General features: G+C 36.6%; 1 protein-coding gene across 1 annotated transcript in view; it reads right to left on the reverse strand.

The window, feature by feature from the left end:
* CCDC91 (coiled-coil domain containing 91) overlaps window positions 1–19,656 on the reverse strand; it is a 138,516-nt gene that overhangs the window by 25,593 nt on the left and 93,267 nt on the right. The window contains exons 11-12 of the mRNA XM_065647939.1: window positions 17,974–18,150; window positions 3,695–3,808 (exon numbers count right to left, since the gene is read on the reverse strand). Of these exons, the coding sequence (XP_065504011.1) occupies window positions 3,695–3,808; window positions 17,974–18,150 (291 nt within the window). The remainder of the gene's footprint in view (window positions 1–3,694; window positions 3,809–17,973; window positions 18,151–19,656) is intronic.

Genomic DNA, 19,656 nt, shown 5'->3' on the forward strand with positions numbered 1-19,656 from the left:
TATAAGTTAGAATCTCATCCTACTCTTGGCTTAATTAAAAAAAAAGTTTTAGACTCATTATATGAGAAAAATTGGTAGAAAAGGAAAACTACAGGAAATAAAAATTTCTGCACTGAGATATTATTCAATATCACACTGGATCTAATCTATTCCAAATTAATGTGAAGTCACCCTGTCAGAATCCATTTCGATTATTTATTTGGCACTACTGGAAACAGTTGTTTTAAAACACTATCCACAGCACTGTAGACATTATAAAGTCAACCACAGGCATCGAAAAAAATTAAGAGAAAATAGCGCACAAATGTCTTGCACAAAATTTAGTACGAATAAGTAATCATAAAGAGAAAAAAATAAAAGTAATTAAATTTTTTAAAATGTCAAGTGACATTTTAAATAAAAAACCCAATATGGGGTTATAAGAATAAGAATTCCTATAAAATAACTAGACAAATTCAATTAGAGTTCTATGCTCCAGGATAAAGTTGACATTTTTGAGGCACTTTATTCATACTAAAATCAAATCTGACACTCACTGTTTATTTAAAGGGGGTAGTGGATAAAGCTCCTTACAGAAAAAGGTTATAAAACTCTTCATTAACGATTACAGAAAGAATTTCGAACCAATTCCATATGCAAAAATTATGAACAATTACACTGACACATTACAGAATAGAAAAAAACTTAAAAGGGCAAAACCCTAGTTGCTCTGTATGGATGCAGAACAAGATAATATTTCTACAGATACATACAATGGATAGAAATACCAACTATTGGAAGAGTAACTTAACTGCATTGCTAGGATGCAATGACCTTCTACTGAAGAAAGCAGTAAAGCAGCAAAGTGAGAAGTGGTTGACCTTGTGACCAGAGGACTAGGCAAGAAAACAAGTTAGGCAAAAAAAAGTCCATGCTGCCAAGGATCATCCTGGCCCCTACAGTATCTCCATCAGAATGGCAAATTTATGGAGACTAATTCCTAATACAGCTCATGCCATAAACAGGAAAAGGATTACTCCCCGTGCTTCAAAATGACACTTTTATGATCACTTGGTAAAGGAATTGTATGTAACGGCAAAGGATTGGTTTGATAACCCAAAAAGTCCATCCCAGTCTCATAACCTTCCTATTCTAGAAAATCTAGTTATAAATAAAAGTGTTTTCAGAAGGCAATGTGCAAAATAAGAGAATCTGATACATAATGAACAAAACCTCCACTACCGTCACTGCATGTTTTTTTAAACAAACACTGGACTTCTGAAATATCATATTTTAGTCAAAAATTACTAAATTGCTGGGGCAATTTCTGTGATGTATGGCTACATTATGCATTTTTGCTTCAGTTCTCACTCATGAAAGACTAATGAGAGACTGTGATAGAAACTTTAAGTTCTCTTTTGCATCCCAGGATGCGGTAGGTTAGACTGTTTCAGAACATGTACTTTATACCTGCCAGAATAAATATGATTTAAATTTGACCTTAAAAATAAAGCTTCCTATTTCCAACTGTTCTTTTTCTCCCCTACAAGATTTTAATTTTACTAATCTTAATCAGGAATGTGTAGTAAAATAATAATTTAAAAAATTAGTAGACTTATATTGGCAGTAGTTTTACTACAGATTTTTTTTTACTGGACTTATTTGGTACTTTCTGATTTTGAGAAACAACTGAATTGGTCTTATTTGTTTGCTTTTTAGATGCACAATACTGCCAGGAAAATGAAGCCCGCTTACATTTCAGTTGTCAATCTTAAAATGTGAATTAGAATTAGAATTAATAAATTTAACAATAATAGTAACTTCTATACAAAACCATAACTGGTCTTTTCCTGGAACTCACCAGCTTACATTCATAGTTTGAGACTTCAACTGAAAGCATAAATTTAAACATCAAATATACAGCAGTGAATTGAGTGTGAGACCACCTCTAGATTTTATTGTCTGATAATAAAATAATTTTTATGCCAAAATTTTACAGCTCATGTCATCTGAAGTAAACAGGATCAAATTACAGTGCATAAAATAAACTAAGTGAACAAATTTTTGCAGGATCAGGTCTACAAGGATATTTTGCACTGGATAGTTCATTCAGAAAACTAGACCAACAGATAACTGGCAATTATGCCAAATGATTTGGAGTTAAAAACATCTTCCACTTTCAACTTAAATATAGGTAGACTTTATAAATCTTATGCCAGAAAAAGCTAGCTGTCCTTACATTTCATTTTTTTTTTTTAATGAATGGAAACATGTCACTTGATCTATAAGGGGAAAGGTTGACTGAAATACTTTGACATTCAAGAACTGTGCGGAATGAACGGAAATTATGCTCCTTCTAGATAAACCAAAGAGGAACTTCACATGTTTAAGACAGACTAACAGTAGTCAGACAATGCAATAACGGCAATGTGCTCCAACTATGTGTAGGTAGAAAGAAGTGGAAGAAAGTCTCCATTCCTGATGCAAATGGAAATACAAGAGATTAAGGACTAATGAGTTGCTACTGAAGAGCCTGCAGGAAATTACTGTCAATTCAAAATGGTGCGATCTAGCTGCCAACAGTGAGGAGTCTGCATAGAGGGACTAGACGATCTGCACTAGTGGTCCTATTGACCAATTTATTTATGATTCAAGCTATTTTAATAGTAGACCTATTTTCACTTTCCTCACAGTTTATCCTTTGTAAATGACCAACTTCAGATATAAACAAGCTCAAACATCCTTATGGATGCTAAATGTAAACTTCTCCACACACAGCATAATAGAAGAGTACTCATTCAATACTAATCTTAACTAGTAGCAGAGTGAAACTTCTGAAGTTAAATCCTGTTTCCTATAATACTACTCAGTTCATAAAAGCAGGGAATAGAAGAGGCCAAACACATGATTTCTACTTCCTTTTCAGGACATTACCAATTAGATTCAAGGTTAGCGATTTTGTTTATTGAGAATACTGAAATAACTGAATTTGATCTTGGGCTGCTACCACCATATGAAAGAAAGAGGTTTTATACATTATTTTTTTATTTTTATAAAGAGCCTCAGAGGGGAGAAGTGTGTTAACTTTTTCTCCTCCTACTGGAAGCAAATCAAACTGTATTTTGAATTACATTTTACTGTTTATACACAAGCATTAAACCACAAGTATACAGCATTAACAAAATACTTGAAACCAAGTTTCAGAACATTACAACATTTCATAACAAGGCCAGTGCACCGGCTATAAATCATGCTCAATAGAATACCAATAAATTTGCAGGCTATCATATAAGTGGGTTGAGAGGAAAAGTTAATGACATTCAGGTGTATGCAAACTGCATGATGAAGTTCATTTGTGAATATAAAATAGCATCTGTTGTTAATACCAAAATGCTTTCAATGAGCTGAACTCGGATTACAGTTTAAATTTGACAGACTGCATTTATGCCGCATCTTTAAGCTACTGTAATAAGAAATGCTGTAAATTTCAACCAATGCATTAATTTCTGCTTTTCATCTTGTGAAGAGCTTAAAATTCTAGAAATATACATGAAGAAATATATCATAGAAACAAACTGTTTGAAAAAAGGAATGACAAATCTGAAGACATAGCTCCTGATTCTGTTTTCTTGTGCATTTTAAGACATGTTTCAGGATGGAACTTCACCAATTTCCCACTGCATGAAATGACACCCATTAGCCACTGGTAACTCACCCTTTTCTGCTCTTTAATATATTCCATCAGTTCCTCTCTTGTCCTTTTCACTGCTTCTTCAATTGCCTTTTCACTTCGTTTTTGCTCCTCCATTAATGCTTCTTTAACAATTTCCTTTTTAAAAGGAAACATGTAAGTGTTAATATTTAAAGTATTTCACAAATGTAATACAGGTCATCCCTTTCCTTCCTACTAAAATTTTATCATGACCACACTACATTCTCAATGATAGTTATCAGAAATATGTGCAATATCTTCACAAAAATTTATGAATTCTGTACTTCAATCACTAAAGGGCCTAAAGAAGAGTGAAGTAAACACTTTAAATCTGTCTTAATAGATATATAATGATCCCTGAGAGCAGAAGGAAAGGAAGCAATACAGGTATTATACTGCAACAGAAGCAGGGATGTACTAGTTGCTATGAATAGAGTAGAATAGAGCAGCATAGCATAGCATAGTTTAGCATAGCTTAGCATAGCATAGAAGAATAGAATAGAATAGAATAGAATAGCATAGCATAGAATAGCATAGCATAGCATAGCATAGCATAGCATAGCACAGCATAGCACAGCATAGCATAGAATAGCTCCAGTTGGAAGAGACCTACGACAATCACCAAGTCCAACTGACTGACCACTTCAAGGCTGACCAAAGTTAAAGCAAATTATTAAGGGCATTGTTCAAATGCCTCTTAAACACTGACAGGCTTGGGGCATCACCCACCTCTCTAGGAAGCCTGTTCCAGTGTTGGGTCACCCTCTCAGTAAAGAAACGTTTCCTAATGTCTGGTCTAAACCTCCCCTGATGCAGCTTTGAACCATTCCCATGCATCCTGGAACTGGATACCAGGAAGAAGAGCTCAGCACCTCCCTCTCCAAGTCCCATCCTCAGGAAGCCACAGAGAGCCACAAGGTCACCCCTGAATCTCCTTTTCTTCATATTGCATGGCTGTTCAGAACTTACATAGGGGCTGTTCTAGCATCACAATAACTAGGGTCCTAATGTCAATAAATTTGTTTCCAAACCTTGGGAAATTCCAGGTTCATTCTGTCCACAGCAGTAAAAAGCAACAACGGAATCCCACCCAGCCTCCAAATTAGCATTGCCCCACATCAAACCTGATTCAATACGACAAATGGATCACAGCAGAGAAAGCCAGGAACCACTTCTTGAAACACCTCTATCACCTCCCATACAACTTATCTGTCTAAGTTATCAGCTCAGGAAACAACTTCCTGGACCAAAGTCACTATCCTAAATCTTAAGTCCCAGCATCCCAAAGCCAATCATGGAACAGTAACATTATTTTGATTCCAAAATGCAGTAAAATTAAGTGACAAGCATAAGACTCCTGAAAACAAACCATATAAAAATGTAACATTATGTTTACCATATGCTATTAGTGTACAAAATCAAGAATACCAGCACTGGACTAAAGCCCATTGTTTTTAAAATCCTTCCAGTGGAAGCATTTCAACTGAAAAAGGAAGTGTTATTTCTTACCTTTAGCTATTTGTCTGTTTTCAGCCAGAACTGAATAGTTTCTGCAAAACTATACTTTTGCTATCTGTGTAACAGAAAAAGTCTAAAATCCCAATGTTGAAACGTGCAACTATGTAGTCCCTACTGTTCTGGGATATAGCAAATACAGAAATCATAGTTGTGAAAAATTATTGTATTTTTTTTGTATTTTAATTACGTTTACCACAGAAAAATCCTGAGACAAAGGTGTCTTTCACTACAGAATTCAGGCAAGTCTAACCAAAAAAGTAGCAGAAATGTACACATTCTAGAAATACGCTGTTCTCGTAATTATATTCTCATGTCAGCTTAATTTGTCAAAAGGTCCCAAAATAGTCTTGTATTAGAATAAAAAAAAAATCCCATCATTTACCCCCTTAAACTCTTAAAAGGAAATTACAGAACTGATAAGGTGCTATCTCTTAATACGTAGAAAATTTTACATCAATAAAATACAACCAACTAAAGCATGTTAAATTTTCTTGATATCATGCTACTTGAAAAATTACATGAATAAAGGTCCAAATACAAATAAAATTAATTTCTACAAGTCAATTAAAAACAAAACAAAACACAAGAAAACAGAAACCACTAGCAATACCTTTATGGAAGACTACTTTATTACAAGAAGATTAAAACAGAAAAAATAAAACTGAAAATAATTACTTTGCATTTAACATGGCAAGTTCCCAAAATTAAGACTAGTATTAATTCTCTGAAGAACATACAGTTACAGATAACCATGAAGGCAAAGTTGTATAACATCTTGTTGAGGCAGTAAGCAAAGCGTACCATAACTATGCTAGTTTTTACTCTGTTATCAATAGTTATTTCAAGACCAACGAGTTGATAAAAAAATGTTATTTTCTAACATCGTATATCCACCTTTCTTTTACCACAAGGAACAAATGTTACCGATTCCTTCATTACTATTAAATAAAGAAGTTGCCTTAACTTTTTACTTTTTTTTTCCTTTGTCAAATTCATAATACTTATAAAGTAAGAGTTTTATAATAAGGAGATCCAAGGGTACTCTTAGATTCCACAAAAATTCTGAAAAATGGAAGATTTAAGAATTCAGCCAAGTTCCTAATTGTTTCTCAATGACTCACTCTACAGCATAAATATTAGTTTTTCTATATATTCCTAGCATCCAGCAGTTCAGAAGAAAAATGTAACAATTCTGAACCAGTGGATATTCAAAAATCTCAAAATTTTGACAAGCAAATACCTATTTCAAAAGGTACTGAGAATAGCTAGTATGACGAACAGCTATTCCTAGTTCTCTGATTCCTGTGCTTTCTTTAGTTTTGTAAAGATTTTTCTAATTACACAGGGAATGACTCAAAATTTGAGTGAGAACATCTGCCATAGCACATACTAAGTTAAATTTTAGAGAACGTAGTAAACATAGCTTTACTGCAGTAGAGCCTTTGACACTCTTTCCCACAGCATTCTCCTGAAGCAACTGGCTGCTCATGGCTTGGATGGGTGTACTCTTTGCTGGGTAAAATACTGGCCGGATGGCCAGGCCCAAAGAGTTGTGGTGAGTGGAGCCAAATCCAGTTGGCGGTGGGTCATGAGTGGTGTTCCCCAGGGCTCAGTATTGGGGCCAGTTCTGTTTAATCTCTTTATGAATCATCTGGATGAGGGGATTGATTGCACCCTCAGTAAGTTTGCAGATGACATCAACTTGGGTGGGAGTGTTGACCTAGTGGAGGGTAGGAAGGCTGCACAGAAGGATCTGGATTGGCTGGATCGATGGACTGAGGCCAGTTGTATGAGGTACAACAAGGTCGAATGTCGGGTCCTGGACTTGGGTCACAACAGCTCCATGCAACACTACAGGCTCGGGGAAGAGTGGCTGGAAACTTGCCTGGCAGAAAGGGACCCGGGGGTGTTGGTTGACAGGTGGCTGAATATGAACCAGCAGCGTGCCCAGGTGGCCGAGAAGGCCAACAGCATCCTGGTGTGTATCAGGAATAGTGTGGCCAGCAGGACTAGGGAAGTGATTGTACCCCTGGTACTCACTGGTGAGGCCACACCTTGAATCTTGTGTCCAGTTTTGGGCCTCTCACTACAAGAGGTGCTGGAGCGTGTTTAAAGAAGGGCAACAAAGCTGGTGAAGGGTCTGGAGCACAAGTCTGATGAGAAGTGGCTGAGGGAACTGGGGCTGTTTAGCCTGGAGGAAAGGAGGCTGAGGGGAGACCTTATCGCTGGCTACAACTCCCTGAAAGGAGGTTGTAGCATGGAGGGTGTTGGTCTCTTCTCCCAAGCAACAAGCAATAGGACAAGAAGAAATGGCTCAAGTTGCACCAGGGGAGGTTTAGATTGGATATTAGGAAATAATCATTTACTGAAACCATTAATAAGCACGGGAACAGGCTGCCCAGGTAAGTGGTTGCGTCACCATGCCTGGAGGTGTTTAAAAGACATGTAGACATGGAGCTTAGGGCATGGTTTAGAAGTGGACTTGGTAGCGTTAGGTTAATGGCTGGAATTGATGATCTTAAGGGTCTTTTTCAACAAAATGATTCTATGAGTCATCTACCATATTCTAGTTAACCAAAGTACTGATGTATCTTCTAAACATATAAACATTTATTACTTGGTAATACAAAATTAATATAAGGAAAGTAGAACTGAAATTCACTATTTCAGATGCATATTAACTATATGTATCATCTGAAAATTACCTCAACAGTCACAGTCTGCCATGACAGTGGTAATTCTACAGACAGTTCATGTACTCATCAGACAGTCTCATACGATTTTATACAAAGACTTGTACTTCAGTGGGGCTTCAGCCTAACATTTGTATTTACCAGACTCCTGCTAATACTCTAGAAAAGTTATTTTTGGCAATTAAACTTGACCAACCATATGCGAGGATGAATCATATGGTTCTATTTCTCTGTGATTTGAATGTCTGTTTCTCAACTGAGTTTAAATGTTGCCCTGCTTGCTAAATTCAAGAGAAACGAAACAGTACAAGAAAACACACAGCTTTCTTCCCAGGCTTATGTCTTAACAAATAGACATTACAACGACTAACAACACTACTCAATTGGCTGATTTCATGTGCACTGTCCCTTACTCACAGCTCATAATGAGGAAACATAGACCATTGTAATAACAATGACAGAATATTGAAGACTATCAAAAGACAGCTTTGCTGTGGTACCAATAGACTGGGAAGAAAACTCTTTTATCCTTCCCAGTTTTCAGAGGGCTTCTTCAAAGAGCAAACATCATACAACACCCAGTCCCCTAGCCAACTCAGTCACAGATTTTTGCTCTGTCCTTCAAATTAATCAGTGACACTGGCTTTTCCTTCTGTGAAGAGAATCTTCACGCCTTCTTCTGTATGGCCTTTCACAAAGTGTTCTCCTCTATGTTCTCAAAGTCACCATCTGTCTTCGCTCTATTTCTCTCAGTCATTACAGTGAATTATCAACTGATATGAAGATTATTGACATTCTGACACTACCCATTACTAGTGTTTAACAAAGTGTTAGCATATGTGCTTCCTTTTCCTTCATCTCTTTCATTGCTCTTTCCTGTTATGCTATAACTACCTTTAGATTTTATCCTAATTTAGATTTCGGTTGCGAAGGTAAAAATTGTCCCTTATTTCATCTTTAGCTAAAAAGGGTACAGAATTCTTTGAGGCTCTTAGTGTTATTTTAATAAATGCAAGAAAATGGGGAAGCTCAGTTTCACATAAGAATTTGAGGAAGAGCACTCCACAAATTGCACTTGAGGTGCAGCTCTTGGTGTTTCTGGTTTTTTCATTTGTTTGCTAGAATACCTAATAAAAAGTAAAATAAAGGTATTCAAGTACTCAACTGACAAATCATATTCAACCATATAACCACAGTCACATATTCGCTATATATATATATATCTGCAGGAAGACAGAAAAAAAACACTGTACTGTGTATACCAGAGAACTCCAGTCAGTTGTGTGGTGGGTTTTGTTTGTTTGTTTGTTTTCAGAGCCATATAATTGTTTTCAATTTTATAGGAAAATTCTTCTGTTTCCACACAAGTATCAGGTGGCCGTACTAAATTTTATCTAGGAAATGCAACCACAGACAGCAATATTAGTGTTTTTTCAGAAAATAGTAACCCTCAAATTATCATGTCTGTGGTTATAAACTACTTCTGAAGTCAGACATGGTTAAAGTATGCATGCAGCAGCCTACTCCTCTTCCAGACTTTGCAACCGTATTAAAAATAAACCTATCTAATGGCAGGGATCTCTTTCCACTCAGTGCTATTAAGTTCTGTGCTTCCTCACAGGCTCAAGATTATGCAACATTTTTCTAAATGAAAAATGCTTTTCTGTGTCCTTATCGACTCAACACGGTCTCCATAAACACTGGACAGACTGATGTTTCTGCAAGAAGATGGAAAAACAAGAAGAAAGTGAAACTGAAAATATTGGTTAGAGACACTCTTGAGAGAAATGTAAGCACACTCTCCCACTGAAAGTTGAAGAATATAGTAAAGGCAACAGAAATTGGAGATGTCCTCTGAAGGGCAAGTTTTCCTCCAACACATTACAAGATACTATGTTATCAATAGCCTAATTGAGTAAGAATCATGATGTTGAGAAAAGACCCTAACAACTTCTTATATGAATCCACAAGATTTTGAACACGAATAGCTATGTTATGATAGTCCAAGTCTGCTGCTGAAAAAATACCTTTTTTTTCTTCCAAGGATTAACACTTCCCTACCGAATCAAAATCCTACGAAGTCTAACAAAGTTATTCCTGGAATTCCAATACCAAATATGCCATTTTGCTGAGTACTTCAGAAACACAGAATAAGTGGAGTATTTCAAACTCTGCCTCTCCCATAGGATTCTGTAGCCTATGTATAAGATGAAACAACAAATGGATGAAGAAAGGCTGATAAACCAATACTATGTTGTATTCCCTTAACTGGCAATGCGCTCAGTGCTTTGTATATCAAAGACGAGAACAGTTTTGAGGATGTATTTAGGAAAGGGCCATTCTACAGGTAATAAACCTGACTGAAAGCTAGAGTGGGAAATAACATTTTAGACAAAGTTTTTTATTTATTAGTTCTTCCAACCTTCTCAAATACAGGAAAAATATCTAGAAAAATAACAATTTTCAACTAAAATTTGACAGTTAAGCAATGGTAGAACAGAAACAAAAGCCAGTTCTTTAAGTATACAGACAATGTCTTCATGTTTCACTGACATATTTTTTGTTCACTAATATATGACTGGGTGTGGAATTCCTTAAGATATTCAATACAAAATTGATTCAGGCTTTCCAAAACTATCAACGGAAGCACTCCCTCAAATATGAATGAGCGTGAACATTAAAAAAGTTTTAATAATGTAATAGCTAAGTAGCCATTCAGCTTTTGCAGTTAAGCACCATATGTTCTAGACATTTTGCTTTTACCTTCCAAGCAATGTCATATACTGCTATTTGTAAAAAAACATTTAATGTACGTTAAAGCCCATACAGTACAGAAAAATAAATTTTTTCAACTATTTAGATGTTTGCCAGTAAAACTATATTAATACATTCCAAGATAATAAATTACAAATTTATTGTCCTACAAAGAACATGACCACATGAACCCTCAGGAGTGTGAACATATCCAGTTGTCTTGAATGCTTAGAGGTTAATCCAGCAGACTATTGGGAAGTTCACCTTTTTTTTTTCCATAAGCCTTTTAGTCAACTTTTCTTGCAAAAATATTTGTTCTTTCTATATCTCAGTATATCTCGGTTGTGGCTTGGCTGAGTGAAACACTGCAGCCTCAGTTTTCCTGAAATACTTTCCCATTGGTAAGATCATTTTGCCTTAGTGCTTTTGCTCATGTCCAAGAGGAGGCAGAGTTTATCTTAGTTCTTTTAATAAATTAAGGGCTTTTTTTTTTCCTAATTCTTTGCAGCCTTCAGAACACGTGAGCCCCTAATGTATCTGCTGTGTGGATTATGGCAATGATTAACTTGGTCATTTTCCCTTGAGAATTAGCGTAAACTGCAGTAGATTATACACAGTATTTTAAATTTAAGACTTCAGGAAATGACAAGGGTGATTCTTTGCTTTGAGTGCTTTAGGACAGTTATTCATTTCAAATATGACACGGACCTAAATTTCCAGGGCTCACCCTGCAGCTGTCTGCTTTCTAGTTCAGTTTAATGAAGTTTCTTTAAAACAAAAATTGTGGCATATAAACTCTCTTTATCTTCTTTTGCTACTCTGTCTCCCCTCTATTTCACCTCATTTATGTAATTGAGTAACTTTGAAAAATGATAACAACTACCGAGCAGAGAGCTTCGTGCATATCATTACAGTTATGGTAGCTACTGCTACAGCTAGTCTGCATTGCTCACCAAATACAATGTATTATCCTTCTATTTTATAAAAAATTGTATGGATCTCATAATCCTATATTCCCGAAGAATTTTTAGATTTCAGTTTTTTCAAAGAGTAAAACTAAGCAGAAAGAAGATGACAACGGAGAGCACTGTCCATTGTTTTTTCACTGAAGCTTATAAGTTGTATTTCAGGAGCTTTACTGCAGTTTTGAATTCTAGGGAAAAATCTGTTTCAGTCAAAATACCTGATATATATTCTCCTTATCTAGAGGGCAACCACTTCTTTATTCAAATAAGTGCTCTAGAAAAAATATTCTAGTGGAAGACTTTCACCAAGCATTCCTCTCAACACTGACAACTACCAGACATATTAAAGTCTCCTTGCAGGGAAGTTGCCACTGTGAAAAATGCCAAACAATGTCTCAAAAATAGAGGAAAAAAATACTGGAGACATGCCAGGCTACAAATAGCCTGCTGAATATATGAGTTCCTCATCTATAATGACTTTTCAATGTGCTGTAAAAGGATCATGAGGTTACTGCACAAATGAATTTTATCTTTAATCAAAAGACTGTGCACATCTTTCAAGAAGAAGAACTTATTCTCTCTGATTTAAAATGCAAGCCAACCCTCCTAAAAACTAAGAATCCTCTTCTGAATAAAAAAAAAAAAAAATCTCTTTTATAAAAGCACTAACTACCTGGATAACATGCATAAAACCTGAAGATGCTGCCAGTCTCAACCAACAGGAAAGTCTTTTGAACTTCTAATACCTTATGGCCTCTGGAGACAGTGTTCTAGAAAAATTTCTGCCATTTCCTGGTGATGTAATACATCTCATCTATCCCTTCAGAGTTACAAGGCTTCGAAAAATAATATCTTCAATTTAATCAAAATCCCATGTCTGTAAGTAAAGACCCCAAGTCACTGGAACAGTCAAAGCTTTATTGAAAACGCATTTGACATTCATGTTACTTTAATAATTTAATTTCTTAAAAAAAGAAGGAGGTATGTCAAGGTTGCTCCATCAAGCCAACACATTAACTCAGTATGCCTTAGTTCCTACTTTCGCTGTAAGTTGATCTCTATTCTGCTCTTTCATATTTGGTAACAAAATATTTGATATTAATCATGAGTTATTTACCAAACAGTCCCCAAGCCCCCAGATTTTTCTCTGGCAATTAATAAAATCTTATATGGATGTAGCATCTTCTTATCTGAAAACTCGACATCTACCTGACTGAGGGCATACAATTTTTTAGGACAAAGTTTTGTCAAGCATGAATATCTAAGAAGTAGAAGAAATCATAAAATCATAGAATAGTTTGGGTTGGAAGGGACCTTCAAAGGTCATCTAGTCCAACTCCCCTGCCATGAGCAGGGACATCTTCAACTAGATCAGGTTGCTCATAGCCCTGTCCAGCCTGGCTTTAAATGTCTCCAGGGATGGGGCATCTACCACCTCTCTGGGGAACCTGTTCTGCATAAAGCTTCCAGATTTGCATCCCCTATGGCTCTCCTTCCCAGCCACTCCACAATGACAACAAAAGTCTACAAAAATAGCTGTATACTTTGCACAGTAAACATTAATCTTTTCTTCTTTCAAACAAATTACTTAGAAGATGAAGGGAAATCTCACCACAGGATTCAGCAGAACTGTGATCTTCAAAGCTTTATTGTTCTTATGCTAAAGTTTCCTGACTGGAGAAATGTTAACTAGCATACTTTAAAGTTTTTTTTTTTTTTTCCAATTGCTACCAGGTTCTTCTAATGACTGCATTTAAAACTGGTGAAAAAAAATAATCCTTTATTTTTATAAATATAAATTATTGAATAGTAAATTCTTCCTTTAAAACAAAGAATCAAAACTCCTAAACTTACTTTCTGGTCTAGAAGGCAAAGCAGAAGCCAACAAATTCAAACAATTACAACACAGAAATTTATTTTCCCTCATTTTTGTAATTTAAATGTTTTACAGGTACACAACGGTGCTGTAGATTTTGAAATACATCTTTCCCATCTAGTTTATCAACTCTTGCGCCATGCATATGACAATGTCTTTTTCCCTAATGGTTCATATAGTTTTACTTTTCAGTGGTTTACATTGATGTGCATCTTCTCTGTTCTTAATTTACATCCATTTGGCAGAATTTTTTTTTTTCTTAAGGCCAGGGTTGTAGGTTCTTGGTTATGATTCTCAGTGTTTACTGACACTGTACCCCAATTTCTACTACCGCAATTATCTTGAGGTCCTGTTTGGCTGTCAAATTTGGGGTCTCAGTTTCTGGTTTGCTACTATTCAATTATGACATAAACCAAAATATATTTAAACCACATAGATTATAAAGTGGGTTTGTATGTCAAAGAATATTACAAAATTTTGAATGTCTTCAAACTTTTCCATTAATTATTCCTAGAGTTACTTACAGATGCCATGACCAGAAGCCATTCTGCCTCACGTATTTGCAGAAGACTACACTGACCCTTTCTGATCTTTCGTTTTGCAGACTTGCAGTATTGGTGAAGGAAAATTCCTTCTCATTAACACTATGCTTAATTTCTTTGTTTTAGTTCAAATCAGCAAAGCAAATTTCTTCAAATTAATTTAAACAGAATAACACTGAACTTTAATCTAGGTTTCTATAACAATTACTAGTGTGATACAAAACTAAAAAAGACAGAGAAGTAAATATAAAACTATATTTTCTTTCTCACACATGGATTATTTTCTCTGGTGAGAAATTGAAGAAGATAAAGTAAGAGAAGATATATTTTGTCAAAAACAAGTCATACTTATCTTTCCTAGTATTATGTTCCAAAATCATGCATTAGTCTGAAAGCAAGCTCTCTCTCTTGAAACAATAGTACTGCTCTTTTTATATGTCAGATACCAAAAGATTATTTTGCATGTTCACTTGCATTCAGCTACACTCAGTTGTTTCATTACTTAAACATAATAATAGTATCAGGTGACAATTTTGAAGCAGGAAGCATAAAGAATTACACAGCACAGAATAAAGAATTAAATGAGGCAAGTGTTATACAGCCACAATTTTAGACAATTTCATTGTCTAAAATGTTAGACTCTATGTTTTACTTTTGGCCTTTACAGAGCTGACTTGACAGATTATGTTGTCTAAATAATAACTGCAAGAAAGTCAACAGTGCAGTTATAGCTCTTCAAAGAGAAATCTTACAGTAAAATAACATAAATAAGAAACACATCTGAGTGGAAAGCTCTATGCAGAAAAAATCATGTCTACACACAAACCGTCTGTAATCCTGTGCCGGTTTGACTGAAAATGGGTTAATCTTCTTCATGCAGTCAGAAACCTTTCTTTTTCATAGCTAGCACTCTCATTATTTGGACTTAGTTTGAGAACAAGCAGATAACACCCCAGCACAGAGCTAATGTTTTCAATTGCTCTGGTCTGAGAGCCAAGGACATTCTGAGCACGCTGCCCACAGGTGTGAGGCATCGAGGAAGGGGGGCATGGGTGGGGCAGAGCTTGACTGACACCCAGACTGATCAATAAGAGTATTCCATCCCATTAGCATCATGCTAATTATTTAAGGAGAGCTGGGACCTTCTGGTTGGCTCTTCTGACCTCTCTGGACCTCTCTCTTCTCTTCCCTCTTTTTTGTTGGAGCTAGGAGAGTTTCAGTTGGGACATTTAGTCCAGCCTTTTGCCATTTTGCAGAGGTCTCTGGGATTTTCTGCCTTTTTTCCCTCTCTGGGATCAGCTGCTGGGACCAGGTGCCATTTTCCTGGAACTGGCTTCTCAGCGTGTTCATGAGGAATTGCCTTGAGTATCTTTTATTTCTATTTTATATATATATTTACTAGTAGTGTATTAGCATTTCGTTATTTCATTAAACTGTGTTTATCTCAATCCAAGTTTCTCCCTTCCCTTTTGATTCCCTCCCCTGTTTTGAGGGGTGGAGGAGGGGGTGAGTGAGCAGCTATCGTGGTTGTATTACTAGCTCAAGTTAAACCACAACAATTCCCAAGTGTTTTTCATTGCTAAACCAAAGTCACATCTGACACCATATATAGGCATTATCAGTTGGCAAATTAGCTCTGCAGGACTTTTGTTGTCAGAGAATTTTAGTAGTTGTCGTATGTTTATAATTGTAATGGCCTAAAGGAGGCAGGCAAGTTCTTGGCAGAGATAACAAGTGAAAGTTTCTGCAAGAAACAAATTTCTACACGTAAGTCCATCTTCCCCAAAGAATTGTACTCATCAATGAGAGAATAAAGAGTGTAACTTCAAATATGCTATACATTTATGTGAGCTCATTCCGGGAATCTCAAGAAAAATCTGCATTTTCCTCAACTGAAAATAGATTATGTATTTGAAAAATAAACCTAACTCAAATGAGAAATCATAGTATATTAAAACTGAATAAGATAAATTATTCCTGTTACTATCAAAGATGTCAGAACTATTTGGTATTTAAAAAGATGGAATTAACTAACACTACGTAAAGACTTGAAGAGCAAGATATTTGCAGGAGAATTAATCACAACACCCTCCAATACCTCAGTGCTACTCACCATCGCAGCAAGTACACCACTAGATACTCAAATACTATGAACTACTTGATCAACTAGCAGGTTAAGCTGAAAAACCTGTCCCTTTGAAAGGCCTGAATTTCCTTCTCAGAAAAGCACTAACATCTCAGTATATTTAAGACTTTGTCTGAAAGAATACATCCATCAATATTAAACTACTTCCAATATCATCCTGTCCTGTGACAACTTCAAAGGCAGTATCAACAACAAGAAAAAACTCTGGCAGAACACTTCACAGGGAAGGTAAACCTACCCTGACTCACTACATCATCTCAATCCATCCCTCACCCACCTCTGGGACATTTTACATGGTCCTCAAATCCATAAATATAGAACCCTGGCCAACCTCATACATCCAGCTATGGGACTCCTTCACCAAAAATCTTCAGGATTCATCAGAACTCAAACTTCATTAACGTGATCATCTTCCTATTAGTATCTCCATGTTCCACAGGTTATAAAATTATCTCTTTTTCTTTGCTGTAGTAAAGAACTACTTCATTGTTCTCTATTAACAGATCCTTTACACCACTGGTACCAATTCTCATTCTGTATACTCTAAGTTATTTGTATCTAATTAAATACTGAGCAATTTTTCTCAGCTTGAATTCAGCATCGAAGTGAGCTGTTTATTTTTTTGTTGTAGAGTTTGAGTGCCTGAAGGGGTACCGGTATAGTAAAATTACAGCCTTCATAGCTGACATTTTACCACTTGATACCTTTACATTCAAAAGCAGTAAAAAAGCTATATACAAAGTAAAATCATCCTATTTGCACTAGACATGTAAGCCACATAGAGTATAATAATGGCTTTGCATCAAATCCCAACTTTTTGTGTAGAAGATTAGGTATGAGGTTAGTAATTCTGTTTAACACTGGAAAGCGAAGTGGGGTCTGTTTCCAATTACTTGATTTTTAAACTTCTGTGATATGCTATTTTATTTCTATTTTACTTAAAATTCTAAAGATCTTTTTTATTTGTTGTTATTCAGGACATAGAAAAATATAGCAATGTTAAATTCCGAAACCAAAATGAAACATATCTTGTTTAAAATTCTTTCAACTATAACATTCCAGTATGCCACCAAGAAATGAGTGAATTTTCAGGCTGTTCCTCCAGATATTTTCAGCATCAGTGACTACAAAATCCAACTTTTGGAAGAGTAATTTAACTGCTATTATAACATATTTAATTTGTGATTACCACAATTGTTAAAAGCAATGTTGGGAATGTCCCTCTCAGATTATGTTAAGTAACGTACAATTATCCTTATAGAAGCACTTCTCTAAAAAGTAACTCTAGAAACATTTCTGGTTCATTAGTGGTTTAGGTTTCCAGTTTTTATGAACCCCTCGTTATTTTGTACCTATTCTGGTTTTTTTTACTTCAAAAACTTTTTACTAAGAGGTATAACGGAATTCCAGCAGAATAAGGAACAAATGTAACATCCTTTCCATAAGTATAAAAAAGAAAAAGTCACTAAAACTGTCTACAACATAAATGCCAGTATCTGAGCTAGTCCTCTTGAGCTCCTTTTGAAGTCAGTGGACAAAAACGGGCAGTTACAAGACATGAGTCATCTCAATATACGTATCTGTAAAGGTCGCAGAAATTTTGTTCTGAATGTGACAACTTCCCTCCATACATATAGTCTAGATGAAGATAAACTAATAAGATTGCTGTGCATTGCAAATATCAACTAGGTGCAGTGATGAATGATAGACGTCACAAGAAAATCTACGACAACATTAGGAAAAAAAAAATACACAAAACAGGTCCATGAAAGGGTAAAATATACTGACTTGATTAAGCTTTCTTTGCTCTTGCATGGCTTCCCAAACAGCCTGGGCAATCTTCTCTTTCTGTCTGTCACGTTCTGCTTCCCACATTTTTCTTTCTTCTGCATGAATCTTCTCCATATTTCTCCTCTCCTCCTCTACTGCTTTCAGAACAGCCTCTTGCACTACTTCTTTTTCAGCCTTTGAAACAAATCAAGCACAAATAAATTACCAAAATGTCCAACATGGGTGCCTAACTCATATATATTACTACTTCTAATGAGATCTATGAGTGTACTGGGTCTGTGTGGTAAAGTTTTGGTAGTGGGGGTGGCTTCTGTGAGAAGCTGATAGAAGCTTGCCCCATTTCTGACAGAGCCAATGCCAGCCAACTCCAAGACAGACCTGCTGGTGGCCAAGGCCAAGCCCATCAATGATGGTGGTAGCACCTCTGGGAAAATATAGTTAAGAAGGGGGAAAAAAACCTGCACAACAGCAGCTGGGAGAGAGGAGTGAGAATATGTGAGAGAGACAACTCTGCAGTACCAAGGTCAATGAAGAAGGAGGGGCAGGAGCTGCTCCAGGCCCAGAGCGGAGATTCCCCTGCAGCCTGTGGTGCAGCCCATGGTGAGGCTCGCTGTCCTCTGCAGCCCACGGAGATCCACGCTGGAGCAGATCTCCACCTGCAGGCCATGGAGGATAGCATGCCAGAGCAGGTGGATGCCCAAAGGAGGCTGTGACCCCATGGGAAGCCTGCACTGGAGCAGGCTCCTGGCAGGACCTGTGGCCCCATGGAGAGAGAAGCCCAGGCTACAGCAGGTTTGCTGGCAGGACTTGTGACCCTGTGGATTACTGCAGGACTGCACCCTGTGGAAGGGACACACACTGGAGGAGTTCCTGAAGAACTGCAGCCCATGGGAAGGATCCATGTTGGATGAGTTCATGGAGAACTGTCTCGCGTAGGAGGGACACCACACTGGAGCAGAGGAAGAATGTGATGAGTCCTCCACCTGAGGAGGAAGGAGCAGCAGAGACGTGTGATGAACTGACCGCAATCCCCATTCCCCATCCACCTGAGCTGCTCAGGGGGAGGAAGTAGAGAAATTGTGAGTAAAGTTAAGCCCAGGAAGAAGTGAGAGTGGAGGGAAGGTATTTTACGATTTATTTATTTTCTCATTATCCTACTGTGATTTGATTGGTAATAAAATTAAATTAATTTTCCTGAAGTCAAGTCTGCTTTGCCCATGACTGTAATTGGTGAGTGATCTCTGCCTGTCCTTATCTCGACCTATGAGCTTTTTTGTTACATTTTCTCTCCCTTGTCCAGCTGAGGAGAGAAAGAGTGACTTTGGTGGACACCTGGCTTCCAGCTACGGTCAACTCACCACACTGAACTGGCAAGATATGGGATGTGAATATTTTACTTCTGAGTTTACTATGAGCTTAAATTTATCTTAAGGTGCTACCAAGCAGGTAGTACCACTGAACAACAACTTTGTAGTTACAGAAAGAAATAAAAAGTTACAAGCAAGGATCTTAAATACCCACCACCTACTGAAAACACAATATATTATAAATAGTTTGCTTAATGCCAACAGATAAAACATGCAGCAGAAACCATGTAAAGAGTAGGTACACCATAGATCTCTCTACACTGCTTGATATTCCCATGTACAAGACATTCCTGTTCTTACCTAGGAGTATCTA

Source organism: Caloenas nicobarica, chromosome 1 (genome assembly GCF_036013445.1).
Source record: "Caloenas nicobarica isolate bCalNic1 chromosome 1, bCalNic1.hap1, whole genome shotgun sequence".
NCBI lineage: Eukaryota > Metazoa > Chordata > Aves > Columbiformes > Columbidae > Caloenas > Caloenas nicobarica.